Source organism: Dunckerocampus dactyliophorus, chromosome 12 (assembly GCF_027744805.1).
Source record: "Dunckerocampus dactyliophorus isolate RoL2022-P2 chromosome 12, RoL_Ddac_1.1, whole genome shotgun sequence".
Classification (NCBI taxonomy): domain Eukaryota; kingdom Metazoa; phylum Chordata; class Actinopteri; order Syngnathiformes; family Syngnathidae; genus Dunckerocampus; species Dunckerocampus dactyliophorus.
This window is the reverse complement of record NC_072830.1, coordinates 18,093,619-18,111,239: the sequence shown is the minus strand read 5'-3', so window position 1 is coordinate 18,111,239 and position 17,621 is coordinate 18,093,619. Positions and strand designations below refer to the sequence as shown.

The window sequence follows — 17,621 nt, the reverse complement described above, 5'->3', positions numbered from 1 at the left end:
CTCATTTTTAGTGTTGGGGTGTACAGTTGGCACACATTCCTGTAAGAAATCATATGTACAGTATAAATAATATATACAATCCTGATCAAAATGTTAAGAGCATGTTGAAAAATGGCAAGAATTAACATTTTGCACTGTTGGATCTTATTGAGGTTGTAAGTAGAGCTTTAAAATGCAAAAAGAAGAAATGGAAATGAGACGAACAAAACGTTTTGAGTAAGGAATTTATTGCGAAGAAGCATCAAAGTGAAATAGGCTGTTCATCAATCAGAATTTGAAGACCACGGCCTTTAAAAGCCCAAAATGTTGGCAAAAAGGTGGATTCAATTCAATTCATTTTCTGTCAGGTATTCAGGCTGTCATGATAACTTGATGGCAAAAGCAAAAAGGCTTTCTCACTTTGAACGCGGTGGCATTGTTGAGCTGCATAAGCAAGGCCTCTCACAGCGCAACATTGCTGCTGAGGAAGGACGGAGGAAGACAGTCATTTTAAATTTCTTCAAAGATCCTGAGGGTTATGGATCAAAAAAGTCAAGTGGCAGACCCAAAAAAATGTCACCGGCCCTGAACTGGAGGATCCGATTGGCTGTCTGTCAAGACACGGGAGGATCTTCGGCTCAAATAGAGGTTGTTACTGGTGCCGAGTGCAGTCCAATAACCATCATAAGGCATCTGCGAGAGAAGGGTTTTAAGAAGAAAAAACATCTTCATCTCCTTCAACGCCATGAAATTCCCTGTTTGCAATTTGCACAAGAGCACCAAACATGGGACGTTGAAAGGTGGAAGAAAGTTGTATTCTCTGATGAGACTTGACGTTCCTGATGGCTTCCAACATTACTGGCATGAAAAGAAGGTTCCACTTGAGATGTTTTCCACACGGCACAGTGGAGGGGGTACCATCATGATTCCTGCAATGGAACAATGGAGCTTCGGGTTGTGCAGGGGCGTCAAACGGCAGCTGGCGATGTGGAGATGTAGCAGGGGGCATCGCTTATGACTGAAGACCCTCGTCGGTGTGGTAATGACTGGCTTTTTCACAATGCCCACCTCACAAAGGACTTCTTCCAGGGGAATAAGCTCACTCTTTTGGATCATGCTGCACGTTCCCCTGATCTAAACCCAATTGAGAGCATTTGGGGATGGATGGCGAGGGAAGTTTACAAAGATGAACATCAGTTCCAGACAGTGGATGCCCTCCGTGACGCCATCTTCACCACCTGGAGCAACATTCCCACCAGTCCTGGAAACACTGGCATCAAGCATGCCCACACAAGAACAAGAGTGGAACAGCTACTCATTACCCCCTTTTTTGAACATTTTAGTTCTATTTTAGGAGAGTTTTCTGTTTTTTTTTGAGCCACGGTCTTAAACGGTTGATCAGCTGATGAACAGCCCATTTCACTTTCATGCTTGTTTGCAATAAATTGCTTACTCAAAAATGCTTTTTGTCTCACTCCCATTTTGAAGCTCTGCTTCGGACCTCCTTAAGATCCAACAGTGCAAAACATAAATTCTTGCAATTTTTCAACTGGTCTTAAAATTTGGATCAGGAGTGTAGGTGGACGTAAAAAAGTCATCATTTTCATGGAGCCTAGTCAACATAACCAAGAGAAGTGACTCTATTGGTAGGTTCATACAGCATCATACTGTCTTTTATAATCGGGGGGGTGTGACCCGAAGAATGGGACTTAACAGACGATACAATATATCAGCAACAACAGCAGCCCTTAGCTTTCATACAATACTTGTCAAGGTTTAAGGGGTTACATTCCACACGATATACTTTCACAAACGTTGCCAGAAGTTTCTTCATACCCGATTTTGGGTTACGAGTTAAACAAGATTTGTACAAGCACTTAAAATTTGTCGGGAAAATGCTGCGTTTCAAGAAAGAAGTACTCCTTTGGCGTCTGCGAGTCAGCAGGAAAACAAACCACCTTGTCACTTGCACGGTAGTCCTTTCTGTGTTTACTATTTCTCCATGACACGTCTAAACCTGATCCACTTGCGGATCCATCTTTCTTTTTCACATTCTCTAACCAGTTCTTCTGACATGAAATATGACTTCCTGCATGAAACAGAAAGGGTACTTCTTGCTTTCCTGCATGTCAAGAAAAGGACTGTTGGGGACATTATTTATTTGGCGTGTAAAAACACCAACTTTTCATAAATAACACTTTTTCATACTTAATTTTTCATTGAATGGAACTGCTGCATTAATGAATGATGTCCTTCTTGTCCGCGAGACTTTGCTTGACAATCAATCACACTTCTGTTTGTTGCTGCAGATCCGTGATGATGGTGACGCCTTGATGCAGCTCGTCCATACTGTCCAGCTTGCCGCCGTGTTCAGAATAATCCAGCCCACTGGGGCCCGATGCGTCCGACGCTGATGATGCTCTGATTGACAGGCACATGTTCAGAGACACAGAGTCGTCACTGTCTACATTTTTTGAGGTAACCCCACACGGCGAAGTACTAAAGTCCCCGAGCACTGCCTCCGCCATGGGAAGATGGTGGGGAGGGAGGTATTGACTAGGGTGGAAATGAGGCCTGCCATGCTGAGGTCCAGTGCTGACAGAACTCAAGGTGCTCTCCTTAGAAACCGGGAGGTTGGCAGTTAGCAGTGCATCGGGCTCTGCATAGTCTTCTCCACCGGGTAATGGAGGAGGCAGCTGGTCTTGGCTGAAAAACTCTTCTTCGTGGGGAGGAGGGTAGTCACTGTCAACGTCGTAGCCCCCCAGATAGTAGTCTGACTCTAATTCCCGGGTACTTCCTCCGAGCGGTGCTGCTACGTTGCCTCTGCTACGTGATTTGTGGCTCGGGACCTCCTCAATGTCTGACAACCTGGTGCTCGGCATCCAGTCTGATGTGTCCCAGTGGTATGCTGGACGGTAGAAAAGGAGGAGGTTAGTCCCAATCTGGAATGTGAGCGTTCAACATGGAATAGGCACAAAATTGTGTGCACCAGACGTGTTACACACAGGCAGTGACAGCAACAATGCACAAAGGTGGTGACATTCAATCGCACGAAAAGGACCTGCACCTTAACAGCAGTGGCATGCACACAAGGAAGGTCTGGATCACAGCATGCTATGACTCACGGGAAATTGCAGCACACCAAAGCCATGTTCAGAAATGCAATATTAGTTAGGAGAGAACATGAAATAGTTGGTCGTATACGAACAGAGTTGTTCACTATTGGATGCAGGGTTACAGTATAATATGAAAATAGAGTCGTAAAACTGCAGTAGTAAAATACCCATAGGCACAGCATTCTGGGAGTGCTTCCCAGCATGCTTTGCGGCAGTTGCTAAAGTTACATGTTTAGAGACAACAAAGTTGTTTATGTGTGTTTACATACCTGTTATACGTTGCGCTGTCGTTTTGTGTTCGCACCGCGATTGTAGTTAGTGGTCTGTCTAGTAACTAGTAATCCCCGTTACGTCAACAGAGAGACAGAATGTCAATTAAAAAATCCAGAGAAAACATTTAAAAAGTTAGTTTTCAAATAAATTTGTATTTCACTGAGTGATGTAAGTATTTGATGCCCTAACCCCCACAGACCGATTATGTGCACATAGAGAACACAAATGAGTCCTGTCCTGAAATAGTTAACCGACAGGTCATAGAAGTCAAAGATCTCACAAGGCCAGGCACAGAAGCCAGGAAGATCATTTTTCATTGCCAGATCCCAAGGATGAGGTCCAGACACAACCCATGCCAGGACGTGTTACCATGCGAACTCAGCATGACAACAACGATATATGTTGGCTCGAATGTGAGGATGTCAGACCTTCTTGTGCATACCGGAATACCGCTATGCCGAGAAAGAGGGTCTTTCTTTCTCAAGAGGGTCTGTTGGCTTGAGATCATATTTTCACTCTATCAATCACACTGTTGAGTAAATCTAAGATGGTGACTCTGAAATGAACAGCCACATGAGTCCGAGTGACCCCTGGGTCTTCCAGGATCACCCTCACGTTTCTCCCTTCAGGCGTTAATTTGAAAAATGAAGACCCTGACAGGAGAGAATTGGACTCATGCAAGATTTGACCTCATGGGGTACCCTGATGATTGTGAGAAAGGTGAGGGATCAGCTAAGAGTTCCAAGGGGCGAGCTGGTAAATGGTCTCAAGAGACTTTGGGAGCACAGTCACCAGGAAAACCCTTAGTAACTCACTTGTTTTTGTAATGGATTGAGATCTTGCAGTGCCTGCCTCTTGCTCAAGAGGAAACATGTACAGACCCGTCTAAATTTGACAATGAACACTTAAAGTATTTGGCCAAGGTTTGGTAGAATGTGATGTGGTCATGAGACCAAAATTGAGTTCTTTGGCATCAGCTCGACTTAACGTGTTTGAAAGCAGAGAAATGCTGACTATGCTCCCAAACAACAGCATTCTTACTGTCAAACATCGGGGTGGAAACGTTCGGCTTATGGGACTGTTTCCCTGCTCAGGGTACAGCGAGACTTCACCATATTGAGGGGAAGATTAACGGAGCCTTGTACTGTCAAATCTTGGAACCAACTGACTTCGGCCAGAACACTTAAGATGGGTCGTGGGTGGGTCTTCCAGCATGACAATGACCCAAAGCAACAAAGGAGCGCCTCAAAAACAAGCACATACAAATCCTACCGTGGCCTAGTCAGTCTCCAGAGCTTCAATAGAGAACCTGTGAAGGATGCTGAACCTCGTAACCTTCAGGCTTTGAACTGTAGCTGCAAAGTTGGGTGGGTCAAAATTCCTCCTGGGATGTGTGCAACCCTGTTGATTAGCTCCAAGAAACGTTCGACCTCTGCACTAAGTCATGTTTTGTTCAACAATCAAATACTTCATATACAGTATTTCACTCAATCAAATACACATTTGTTTACCACCTTTATTTTTTATGGACTGTGTGTTGACATTCTGTCTGTCTCTTTTAAAATAAGCGTACCATAAAAGTGATGAACTTTTCATGTCTATGTAAGGCGGTCAACTTACAAAATAAGCAACTGCAGCATAAGATTCTGGCTTTGACGTCAAGTTTCCAACATCCTAAACCAGTGGACCTCAATAATACTACAGTAATATTGTTTATATAGCCTGAGTCATGAACCTCGGCATGATGTGATATTTGGATATTTATATGTATATATTTAATTTTGTAGAAAGATTTTGAAAAAGTGATATTTAAAGACAAAGATTTGTGTTATTTCTGATTATTGGTTTTTGGAGTCAACATTTCCGCTTTTTGTCATTGTGCCTTTTGCTTTGTTTTTTTGTTTTATTTAAACCTTTTATTCTTGGGTTTTTTTTGGTTTAAATAGTTTCTGCCAATGACAAATGAGCCACGGGCCGCGAATGGCCTCTAGGCCGCAAACCATAAATCTATTTGGCTTGATCATTTCCTGTCGCGGGCAAGCGATGGTGGTTGAGGAGGAGTTTTGTTGTGGCTGTGGCTGGTCGATGCGTTACAACAGCCCTAATAATAATAAGCCCGAATAACTCAAGGATTTGTTTGAAGGTGCACGTCACGCGATGCTTGTTGCATGCGGAGTGAGTGTGTGGCGTGCGCTGGCACCTACGGGTTTTGGAGACTGGGCTTAGGGCTGGGAATGGTGGCATTGGTGCCTGCAGAGCGGCAAGGTGTACGAGCGTGTTCAGGGGTCAAAATGCGTGCCCGTTGGTCACTCTCCGGGAAGGAAAGGCACCGATGTGATGATTAGGGTTGGGAATTGTTTGAATTTGAATGATTCTGGTTCCGATTCCTTGTTTCGATTCCAGTTACTAACGATTCTCAATTCCGATGCTTTTTAGAGGCAGGGTCCTAAAAGTTTACATGGTTTAAATGAAGGCGTTAACCAGAGTTCTTTCTGGAAGGAATGCCACAGCTTCTCCATGAATTGTATCACGATATGAACTTTTTTACCAACTTTACTTGCAAATATCAAACCATTAAACTTGAATATAAATGTTATAACGTTTCTTTATACTGGAGTACACTTTCACAAAAGATGTTTACTTTTGAAAAGTAGTATACTTTTGTTTGCTGCCTCAATGTTGGCGTTAGCTATTTTTTAATGTAAACTTCATTTTGTGAACACAGGTAAACAGGATATAGCCGAAAGCGCTCTTATTTTGAGGGCCGGAAGTGTGTTGTGTATGTTGAGAAGGTCCCTTGACTGTTGTTAACAAAGACATAGTAAACTTGCCTAGCCGTAGCCGTAGCCGTAGCTGAGATCCCGTCCTTTATTTACACCAACTTCCACATCAGCTAGCATCCTAAAACCCTCGGCTACATTGGCACGAGACAGACATCATTTATTGTTTGACTTCCCCGATTCTGACTGCTTAGAGGAAGTCCAACGTAGTGCACCAAAGACGAGGTACACTGTTATTGAATGTGTGAACATTAGTCATGTTGATCGTGCACCGTCCTTTGCATGATATCATTGTGTTGCGCATGTTGCACTGAGCCAACCGGTCTTTTTTATGAAGTTAAGCTAAACTTTTTAGCCACTTCGTCTTCGCTGGTGCACGCCAGCTTTTTCGTTGGTGTTCGTGGCTATTTCTTCCGGTTGGTGAACTGCCCATCAAATCTAGGAATTGAAATAAATATACGATCCCGGGAGAATCGGAATGTGAGTCCCGGTTCCCATCGATGCTCGAGTTTCGATGCCCGACCCTAGTGATAATGCATACATTTTTCCTAATATTTTCGGAATCGACCAACAAAGTCCCAAAGATGGAGCGGTCGATCGCGATCGACAGGTTGGCGACCCGTGCTTTATAGCATGTATGAATCACGGTCATGACTGGGCGAAAACACACTCCTCTCCTGTCTCACGTACACACGCAATCATATTTAGATTACATTGTGCTTGCATTTTTTCATGAACATTTTACATTTAAATCCATTCTCATGAGAAATACTTTGGTAATTTTTAATTTTTTTCTCTGAAAATAGGCCATCTAACAACAGATATTTTAATGGCCGTATCAATAAACGGCGATTTGCCATTACCAGGTGGTCTTGGAACGTTAAATTAAAGTTGACTTTTGTATGAGCTGAGGCACCCAAGTGGTCTTACTTTGTTGTCTACTGGATTGACTTTATTAGTCCTCTTGAGGAAGGTCGGAGGGCTGAAACGTGCTGGGGCTGATTAAGGTCCATTAAGGGGATATCCACACGGAAATGTTTTCAGGTCAAAACGGCAAAGTATTTGATCATTTCAGCCTCTCATCCACACGGAAATGGCGTTCTGGAACCCTATAGTTTGAAAATGGCTTCCAGAGTGGGAAAATCTGAAAACACCAGCTTGTCGTTTTCGTGTAGACAGCCGAACTGCTGTTTTACAGAAACGATGACGTCACCGACCCGTCGCCATCACGTGAACAGAAGTGAGCTTTGACGACAAGGCAACATAATATCGGAATATTTCGACTAGCACGACTCACCCCAGTCGACATTCTCCTGATATTTTGTTGTCTTATTCTCCAAAGTGACTTGCAGAAGTAATTCCACTTATGCGCGCGCGTTCTTTCTTCTTCTATGGTTTGGTGTGTCACGTGGTTGCGTCTGCGTGGCTGTTCACAGCGCCACACATAGGTGTGCCTTGTGTATTACATCGTTTTCACTCAGTGATCCATTCCTGTCTGGATGCAACTATTTACTAATCCGGCACAGTGTGGACACACAATTTTTTGTTCCCCCAATATGCCCCCAAAAAATAATCTCAGAAGCGTTGTGGACAGGGCCTAAAACAACCATTAACAATAAAAGCATTTTAACAGAGTAAGAGAGTTTTTTGCTGTTTTTGTCGGTTTCCTGTCCCTATTCCAAAGAGCACCTCTTTCGTTGACTTCTACACTTTTTGGACATCCTGGCAGCATTCCTCTTTAACTTTTGTTGGTCTTACTATATTGTTTTACATTTATGTCAATCTCAATAACTGTCGTATTCTTGATGTTAATTATTAGTACTGCGTGACGTGACTCAAGCAGGAATGGAAAGCACTGAAAATGACTCAACCCCTACTGTAAATTTCATTTATTTGCAAAACGGACAAACAATAAATAGTGACTGCTCATAACATTACTTGTGCTGAACTATTTACATTGTTCTTGTTTTGTTGGTTCATCCATCCATCCATTTTCTATGCCGCTTCTCCTCATTAGAGTCGCGGGGGTATGCTGGAGCCTATCCCAGCTGACTTTAGGGCGAGAGGCGGGGTACACCCTGGACTGGGCGCCAGCCAATCGCAGGGCACATATAGACAAACAACCATTCACACTCACATTCATACCTATGGGCAATTTAGAGTCGCCAATTAACCTAACATGCATGTTTTTGGAATGTGGGAGGAAACCGGAGTACCCGGAGAAAACCCACGCACGCACGCGGAGAACATGCAAACTCCACACAGTCCAAGCGGAGATTCTAACCCAGGTCTCCTGACTGTGTGGCCAACATGTTAACCACTCATCCACCGTGCGGCCCTTGTAGGTTGATTGCACACCATTTTACAGACGAATAAATGTAATTTACAATGGGGTTGAATCACTCTGACTGCAACTGTAACTGGACTTTTTTTTTTTTTTTTTAAGAAACACAAAAAAGAATCAGAACGACAAAAACAATATCATGCATTAAATCTTCAAACTTGCAGAGGACAATCACCGAGATGGACGTATAACTCGTTCAGTGCTGGGCAAACATATTTTTGAAAAGTAATTAAAGTTGCTAGTTACTTTCCCAAAACAGTAACTTCAAAAATGTAATTAATTGCCAGAGAAAATAATTATTGTGTTTAGAGAATTTGCAAATTTGCATTTAACCTTGCAGTGGCCATAGATCGAGAGCTCATGACCTGCAGTTCTCTACCAATACAGTAGGGAGCAGTGCTTTCCTGAGCATGAACAACCACAACTCTCATTGACAAGCTATTGTGTAGCAGCAGTGAACAATGGCGACTGAAGCAACTTCCAGATTGCTGATATAGATATCAGTGCATAAGAACGTGCCACATTTCAGTGTCAGTAACAGTAACAGTGTTAGTCACGCCGTTATTTTAATGCCGTTACTCCTTGGTAAGGTGGCAGGCAAGAGAGGAAGGCAAATCGGGAGACAAATGAGCGATTGTCCTGTGCTGCCACGAAAACATGCTGTGGGAGTGGGAGAAAGCAGGACGCACACATCCACAGCTCAAAGGAAAAGCATGAACGTATCAATGACAAAAGTACATCTTTGTATATAAAGACACAAGGAGTAGACTCATATCAAAACCTACATTTTAAATAGGCCGCAGATGAATATTATGTTATTCTCGGGAGAACCTTGTTGCTCTGAGCGGTGAGGCTCGTTGGTTGGTTTCAGGAGGAAGAAGGTTCCACTGCACATGGCTGAGCAAAGCCGCAGGGCTCGGTCACCGTAACCTTCTGTACTTAGCGTATGCCCGTCTGGTGCAATCATTATGAAGCAAGAGTTTCACACTTTTATCAAATGGAAAATGTGAACTGGATGCTCGTGCAATGGAAAAGGTCAGATGAATTGCTGCTTCGGAAAATACGCCATTTGATCTTGAGATTTACACCATATAAAATATGACCGCCAATAACAATAAAGTCATTGTAAGACTGCATTACACATCTATAGTTGAAGTTGAAGTGATATGAAGTCTACTCTTTGCAGATAGACAACAGAGAAACAGACATACGGATACAAGTTACGATCAGACAGATAGATAGATAGATAGATAGATAGATAGATAGATAGATAGATAGATCGATAGAAAGGGTATCTTCAGGTTTAATTAAGGAAAATTTAAGACGTACAAATTTATGACTACTTTCAAGACCTCTCCTTCACTAACGTGAGCACTAGGAGTGTTTATTTTGTTTTTTTGTTTTTTTTTTAGTGATTGTGGCTGGCAGGTAGCAGCGTTTATTAATAATTAATGCTTACTATATAAATTAGTGTGAAATTATTGTTTTCCTTGTCAGCGGGTGACACAGTTGTGTTTTCATAGCTAAATAGTTGAAAAACCACATTAAAATAATAGTTACGTAATAATAAACACATACTGTACATGAATGCGATTTTGGGTCCACTATGACATACATTTTCAGTTATTAAAAAAAAAAGTACACACAATAAAAATAATAATTTAGACATGGTCAAAATTATACATACAAGCCTAAAGGAAAACTGCACTTTTTGTGGGGAATTTTGCCCGTCATCCACAATCCCTATGTGAGACATGAAAATGAAAAAGTCTCCAAAAAGCGTCACCAATGCTCCATTTACATATAATGTGGCATATATGTGACATATAACCAAGCTACAGCGACATTGTTATTATTATTAACATTGTTACGCCAATCGAACTACATTTCTGGCGCATTTACACTTAGCCAGAACACATCGGCTAGCTACTAGCCGCTAGCTGCTAGCTTCACCACAGACTAGCCTGCAGTGCGTCAGCATCGTGCTCACAACGCCTCAGACCAGTACGAAAAGGCTAGCGCTACATATTTGAGCTGACACCACTGCTGCTGTGTTTTTATTTCTGTGCTTGGAAAAGTTAAGGCTAGGTTTAGCCGTTTGTTTTTATACGATGTGAAATTTCCATATTATGTGAAACCCATGCACCGACAGAGAACTTCCGGTAATGCTTAAAAATGGCCAAAATACGCAAAATACTGTAAGTATTACATGTTCTCATGAATGTACCTGTTACTACATGGTCGCAGCATGGATATAAAACCATAAAACCCTATTGGAGGATTTTGGAGGTGTTTTAATAGCGGTCTTTGTAGGCAGCATAGGTGTGTCCCATTCCATTCAGTAGTGAGCTGTACTCTCTGTTTTTATATCTTTAGAATGCACCGAAAAGAGAAATAAATGTGTGTTCATGTCTCACGTAAGGATTGTTGATGATGGGCAAAATTCCCCCCGAAAAGTGAAGTTTTCCTTTTAATATAAATATACCGCAAACACCCACATTCATATTTGGTGAAAGTTTCACCTCAAACATTGGCTGGATATTTGACCACTCTTCTTGGCAGAATTGGTTAAGTTGAGTTAATTTGGTGAATATGCTTTAAAGCATAGTAGTCACAAAACCCCTCTATCTCATTTACTCTCTCCGTCTTCCCTCTGTCCCTCTATCTCAACCCGACAGAGCCTGGGTTCTGTTCAAGGTTTCTTCCCTGGAGGGAGTTTTTCCTTGCCTCCGTCGCCAAGTGCTTGCTTGTGTGGGGTTCAGTTGGTTCTCTTTGATGTATAAGGAGCTTGGTTGTAGACCTGCTCCATGAATTTCTTTTTCAGCTGTAATCATGATCAGTTAATAGGCCTTGTCGTGTTAAAAAAAAACAGATGTACTGCATATATTGGAGCCGGTATATATAATTTTGACCCTATATAAATGAGAAAATCCAAAATGAATTCAAATTTGTGCTTTTTGTTTCTGGAGGACTAGATGGTTGCGTGTCAATTTTAATTGTATTTAAGATCTAACTTAAGACTCTTTAAGGATCCAAAGACACGCTGTGGACAGATAGACAGACAGAAAGAAAGATAGGCAGACAGATAGATGTTGTCACCTCTATTGTAGTTATGACTTTGGTCCATGACTGTCAGAGGGAAGAACAACATTAGAGGCGTTAAAAACATTAGCGGTGTTAAAAAAAACACACAAACCCCCCCAAAAAACATTAGCGGTGTTAAGCATTTGTATGGAACGGAACCCATAACCGTAGAGCACAGCAAAAGTCTTAAATCACAATGACTTTTGTTGTTTTAATTATCTTATTCACACCATTCATTTTAACAAACTAATAAAACCAAAACACAATGTACTTGGAAGGATTCCCACGAAAACGGAACAAATTTACACATAACTTTGGATCCAGATAGGTGTAGATCCACATAAGTACATTACTATGACTTGGAATGAAACGTTCTACCCCCAGAGTCATTATGTGACCAGAGTGTTTTTTAAAAAACCTTCTAATAACACAAAAAGTAGGCTGATAACAGATGGAGAAACACAAATAAATGATGATCCATCATTTATTTTCGCACTTTTGCAAATAGTTTCTCCTCGGTGAAGGTCTGAGCTCTGCTAAGAGACACTGGAGTTGTACAGCCAGGGTAATAACTATTTGCTGCTGATTTGGTATGTTTACTCTCTTACAAAAACATGAGCAGTCCATTTTTTTCATGTTTATTTTAACAGAGAGAGATGGAATGTAAAAAAACAATTTGATTGAGTTGAAATAAGTATTGCCTGCCCAAGCAAAAGGCGACTTTAATGCTTGGTGGAGGAACCCTTGTTGGCAAGCAGAGAGGTCAGACTTCTCTAGTTAATCACCAGGATTGTACGCGTCTCAGGAGAGATTTTGGTTCGCTCCTCTTTGCAGATACTTTCCAAATCCTAAATGTTTCAAGGCTGTTGCTTGCCAGCAAGAAGTTTTAGCTCCTTCGACGTTCTTCTATGGAATTTGGTAGTGGTAATGGTATTGTTTGATTACAACATGCATACAAGGTCCATGAACCAGCTCTGCACATGTAATTCTGGGCTGGTCGTTTACCTTTCCTAATCCATATCCGACCAGGTAAAATCTTGCATGGAGTTCCGGAGTGAGTGCGACTGATCTTGCATTTGATCTGTTTTTAAATGATCTCGCCAACGGTGGTCCTCTTTCTCACCAAGCTTCTTCTGAAGAACAGGACTATTTTGTGTGCTTCGTGGGCAGATAGCCGGACTGTGGGGGTCATACGTCTTTCTGGTTGGTACAGTATCTCATTATCAAACACTCATTTCACTCAATCCAATACAAATTAATTCATAACCTGTATTCAGTTTTTTAAATCTTGATCCTCTCCACTTTTAAAATAAAGCTACCCCAAAAAATGATGGGACTGTTCACGTCTTTGTAAGAGGGTAAACTTAACAAAATTAACACCAAATTAGCGGGGATCAAATGGACTTTACAATGGGGTTTGAATCATTTTGAGTGCAGAACACCACACAGAACCAAACCACACACGTGCAGGCATGCAAGGACAGATGGGTGCACAAATGGCGCCTGGGCCTCTGGGGGTTGGAGGAGTTCGGCGCCTTGCTCAAGAGCACCTTGACAGGAGTTAAGCAGCGGACTAGCATCTGCGCAACAACTAGTTCAGATTCATTTTTGCCTGTTGGGCTTTTGAACAGGGACTCTTTAGTCCCGACTGACCTGACTGACCTATTGCCACCTCAAATATATTCAGTGATAAATAAATACAAATAATGATCTCTATTAGTCTTAAATTTAGTGGCTAAAGAAATTAGCTGCTACTTCCCACAAGGCATATGCATTGTGGGAGACGTGGAAACAGTGATGTGATTCTTTTTATTTTTTGAGTGGGAGCCATTAGCTTTTACAGAGGAACCTTGGTTTTCGTCGATTCGGTTTTCGATGAAAACTATTTCCAAAAATACTGCATGTCTCAGTTTTCGTACACTGTCTAGGTTATCATATGACCAAACAGTCAGTTAGCAACCACGCATTGATGACTCAGTCTCTGTGAAGAACGGATGGTGGTTCTTTTAGAGTTAGGGTACTACAGATAGATCCCGGCCAGGGAATCATCTTTATTATCTGTGTGTGGGTGGTTTATTTGTTCATCAAACACGCACAGAACGATGGACAACTCTGTATCTGTCGCCTTTTTTCCTCCTAAAAGGCACTGTGTGCCCTGCGCTGACGGGGTGAGTACAGCTGTAAAATAACCCACCATGACACCACAGAAAGTTGCAAGTGCCAGAAATTTGAGAGAGAAGGTGAGAAACAGTATTGAAATCAAGAAAGAAGTCGTACGAAAGTAGAAAGGTAGCGTATGTTCCAGTAGGATTGTAATGTTAAAGTTCCTGGTTAACACAAGTTGCAGGAGGAACGGTTTACGGGAGACACATAACAGATAGTGAGGCAGGCCAGTGTGTGTAATGATGATTGCTGCTGAAGTTAAAGTGAGCAGCTCTAACTGTTTACTTTTTAAAAGTTACGTTTGTAACGGACTAGAGCGAAACCGTGTCCGCGGGGCTGTTCCTCCACCCATCTCTGCGTTTGCTCGTCTTCAGTAAAAAAGGTAAAAGTGATGTTAATGTTCATTTATCTATTTCATTCATCATTCGTATGTATTTCACATTGATTTCTGCATGTAAAACTGTAATTATTCTCTATAAAATGTGTTTTTTGTTCATATTTTTGAGCGTCTGGAATGGAGTCATTTGATTTACATGGAAAAAAATTGTTGTTTTCGTCTGACCTTTTGGAACGGATTATTGACGAAAACCAAGGTTGCACTGTATTTGTTTTGTCAGTGGGTTTCACAAACTGAAAACACTGAGCTGTCAAAATAAGAGCAGAACAGTCAGAGATGAGACACAAAGTGGATGAGACATGCTACCTTCACTTTCGATTGTGTCGACTGCGTCATTGACCAGCCGAATGACGGTCACGATGGAGGCTTTTGGAAGGAAAAAGGAGATATGTTTTGAAATAGTTATTCATGATGATGGCTGAGGATCCCCTCCCAATCCCATTCTTTATCATCCCTTCCTGCACAGAATGCTTCCTTTTCAGCCTTTAAAGTGATCAAGACTTCTCTCAGACTTGGATATTTCGCTCACACATCATGGGAAATGAGCATCCTTGCCACACAAGCGTGCAATGAACAAAACAACGAAAAGAACAAAAAGAAAACTCATCAAAAAGACATCAAATAAAGCAACATGCTTTATGTGAATGATTTGTGTGCCAAGTAGGGGGGAGCAATATACTGTAGCCTCAAATTCTATTTTTAGGAAATACTGCAAATAACCATATTTACTGCAAATAACCATATTTATGATATATTTTTAAAAAATGCAGCCTGCGTGGAACGTTATGTATTACTGAAAGGGAGTGTGTGCAGCAAGGTCCTCCAGCTGCCGAGAGGGCGCCAACATTCGAATGTATGAATAGCATTATATCCCGCCTCTTCATTCTTTGAGTACGTAGGATTATAACACACGCACATGCATTAGTTATGTTTGTTGTAATTCCAGCTATTTGGCAAAGTTTTGCTACTATGGTTAGCTATCATTGACTGTATAGCCTATCATAACCACACAATGACTACAAATTGCCAGTCGCAATCGCTACGGATATGCCTGTCAATACGAGATGGCACTCAGTGACAGCCATCAATGGCAGTTATTTTATTTGGGCCGAAGGAAAATTTTGAACAATTTTTTTAATGCAGTTTAATTCATAATTGTGAAAAATGTGGACATTTTTGAAATTATTATTATTATTATTACTAGCAGGCATTTTATTAAGAAAATGAGGAGGAACATGATGACTGCTTGCATACAAATAACGCATATATTAAAATTAAATATCAAAATTGGACTAAATAAGACTGCAAAATCAGATACTGTACTTCTCTTAAGCAATGAGAATATACTAAGGAACAAGATGACTAAAATATTGCTCAATTTTGCTGCAAAATAAAAAAAAAAATCAGTTGTCTAGTGCATATTTTAATGTGATTTTTGACTAGCTGTCTAGGACCCACCCAGAATGGATTTGTGACCCACTTTTGGGTCCCGACCCATCATGTGAGAATCATTGTTTCAAAGCACTATTGGTAACATGCTAGCCGGTGGTGGTGTTAGATATTTTGGTTTCAAAACATTTGGAGCGAGTTGCAATCAGCTTAATATTTTCATTAAAATGCCAAGAGGAAAAAGGAGGGGAATAGAGCGAAATCCAATGCATAAATCTGAATTTCTGAAACATTTTTTTTTTCAGTTTCTCATTTTCAGTCATCAAATATACTTTATAATTTTAATAAAATACTAAAGGAGTGCTGTTTTGTAAGCCATTTGTGGATGTATTATGCTGAAATCAATCAGTGCATGTATCACCTTTTAAGGATGTGACATTTTGAAAGATTAGTAACAAGTCAGCGCTTGTCCTCATTACGGTAATGGGTCAGGTGGAGCCTATCCCAGCTGACTTCGGCAGAGAAGCGGGGTACACCCTGGACTGATCGCCAGCCAATAATTGGACATATATATATTTATATACAAACAACCATTCATTCTCACATTCACACCTATGGATAATCTAAAGTCTCCAATTAGCCTAAAATGTATGTTTTGGGGATGTAAGAGGAAGCTGGGGTACAGGGAGACATTTTTGATTTGGATGTTTGGTGGTGGTCGGAGAGGCCGGAGGCGTGAATTGGCAGCCACATTTCCGTCAGACTACCCCAGGGCAGCTGTGGATACAGCGAGCATCTTCATCACGTACACACGAATGGAAAGGCGACAGTGCGCAGGGGCACAGCGGGGGACAAATATAACGCCGAGCGATTTGTGAGGTGTGATTTTTTTGAGGAAGCATTTTTATGATGCAAATGTATTACTCTTTTGAACGCATATTGTTTTCAGAAGCCAAACTCTTTACTGAAATGACCCAGCAACTAAGCAGAACTACATTCCTTGTCACAGAAATCCGACCAGAACTGGACTCGTGGGTCCAAATGGGGGGGTTTAGTCACTGTTGATGTAGTCCACTGCTGATGGGGATGTCATACAACTTCATGTCAAAAAATCCAAACTATCCCTTTAAGTTAAAGTGGGGCGGTGGCTGTTTTTGACAACTAGTGGCTGCAATAATTCATTGAGTTGAGCTTGTTGTGACGCAGTTAGGCGCGCAAATTGAATGATACAGAGCAGTGGTTCAGCCGGATGTTGGGATCCTTCCGTTTGAATGGGCTGAACTTGAGCTTCACCTTGGTCCACTTGCAATCACTATGATTTAAGTCTGCATATTTGTTTCATGAAATTGAAAGGGAAAGTTTAAGAAACATGATAAAGCAGTATCCAAAGTACAGAAATACACACAACCGGCGATAAAGGGGGAATCTCCACACTCTCTCATCCTGACACGCACATACATTGACAGGTTTTCATAGCGCCGGGATTGGAACACCAATATAAATGAAATCTTCAAGATTAAAAACTATTAATGCACAACATAATCATCAAACGTACTCACTCGTTCATATAACTCACACAGAGCAATGAAGAACTTCATGCTTTGTCTCATTCCTTCTTTCTGACCTGACAGTGCGTTCTGCACTGTGAAGCGTTCAGGCGCACTCGTCATTGTGAGTGCTAGGCGCTAATTGGTTTTCACATTATTCACGTACCCCCCATGACCTACCCCTGTGGGTACATGTTCCCCACTTTGGGAACCTAGGATACAGAACATACCAGACACTTTTTTGCTACGGAATACAGTAATTCCTAGTTTAGCGTGGTTAATTGGTTCCAGACCCGACCGCAATAAGTGAATTTCCTCGTAATATTTTCATAGAAAGAAAGAACATAGAAAAATTGACTTTCTGAATACAATTTTTACCATTATTAGAGCCCTCTCAATATAATATAACACCCCTATAGTCACCTTTACAATCATATTGCCAAACATATTAGATATAATCAGAAAATAAGCCATTTAAGACATAAGTAAGACCCGTGCTAATGTGAGTTTCAATAAATGTTCCATTTTGAAAAATGCATCAGCATATTC

General features: G+C 41.3%; 1 protein-coding gene across 6 annotated transcripts in view; it reads right to left on the bottom strand.

The window, feature by feature from the left end:
• Positions 1 to 1,018: 1,018 nt before the first annotated feature.
• The window catches only part of fat3a (FAT atypical cadherin 3a), a 126,711-nt gene continuing 110,108 nt past the window's right edge, over positions 1,019 to 17,621 (bottom strand). For 2 of the 6 annotated variants that reach the window (XM_054793646.1, XM_054793649.1), the window contains 3 exons: positions 14,443 to 14,502; positions 11,592 to 11,621; positions 1,019 to 2,887 (listed from right to left, as the gene is read on the bottom strand). In XM_054793646.1, the coding sequence (XP_054649621.1) occupies positions 2,265 to 2,887; positions 11,592 to 11,621; positions 14,443 to 14,502 (713 nt within the window). In that variant the 3' untranslated portion in view covers positions 1,019 to 2,264. The remainder of the gene's footprint in view (positions 2,888 to 11,591; positions 11,622 to 14,442; positions 14,503 to 17,621) is intronic. The other 4 variants (XM_054793650.1, XM_054793652.1, XM_054793647.1 and 1 more) reach the window with 3 other exon arrangements.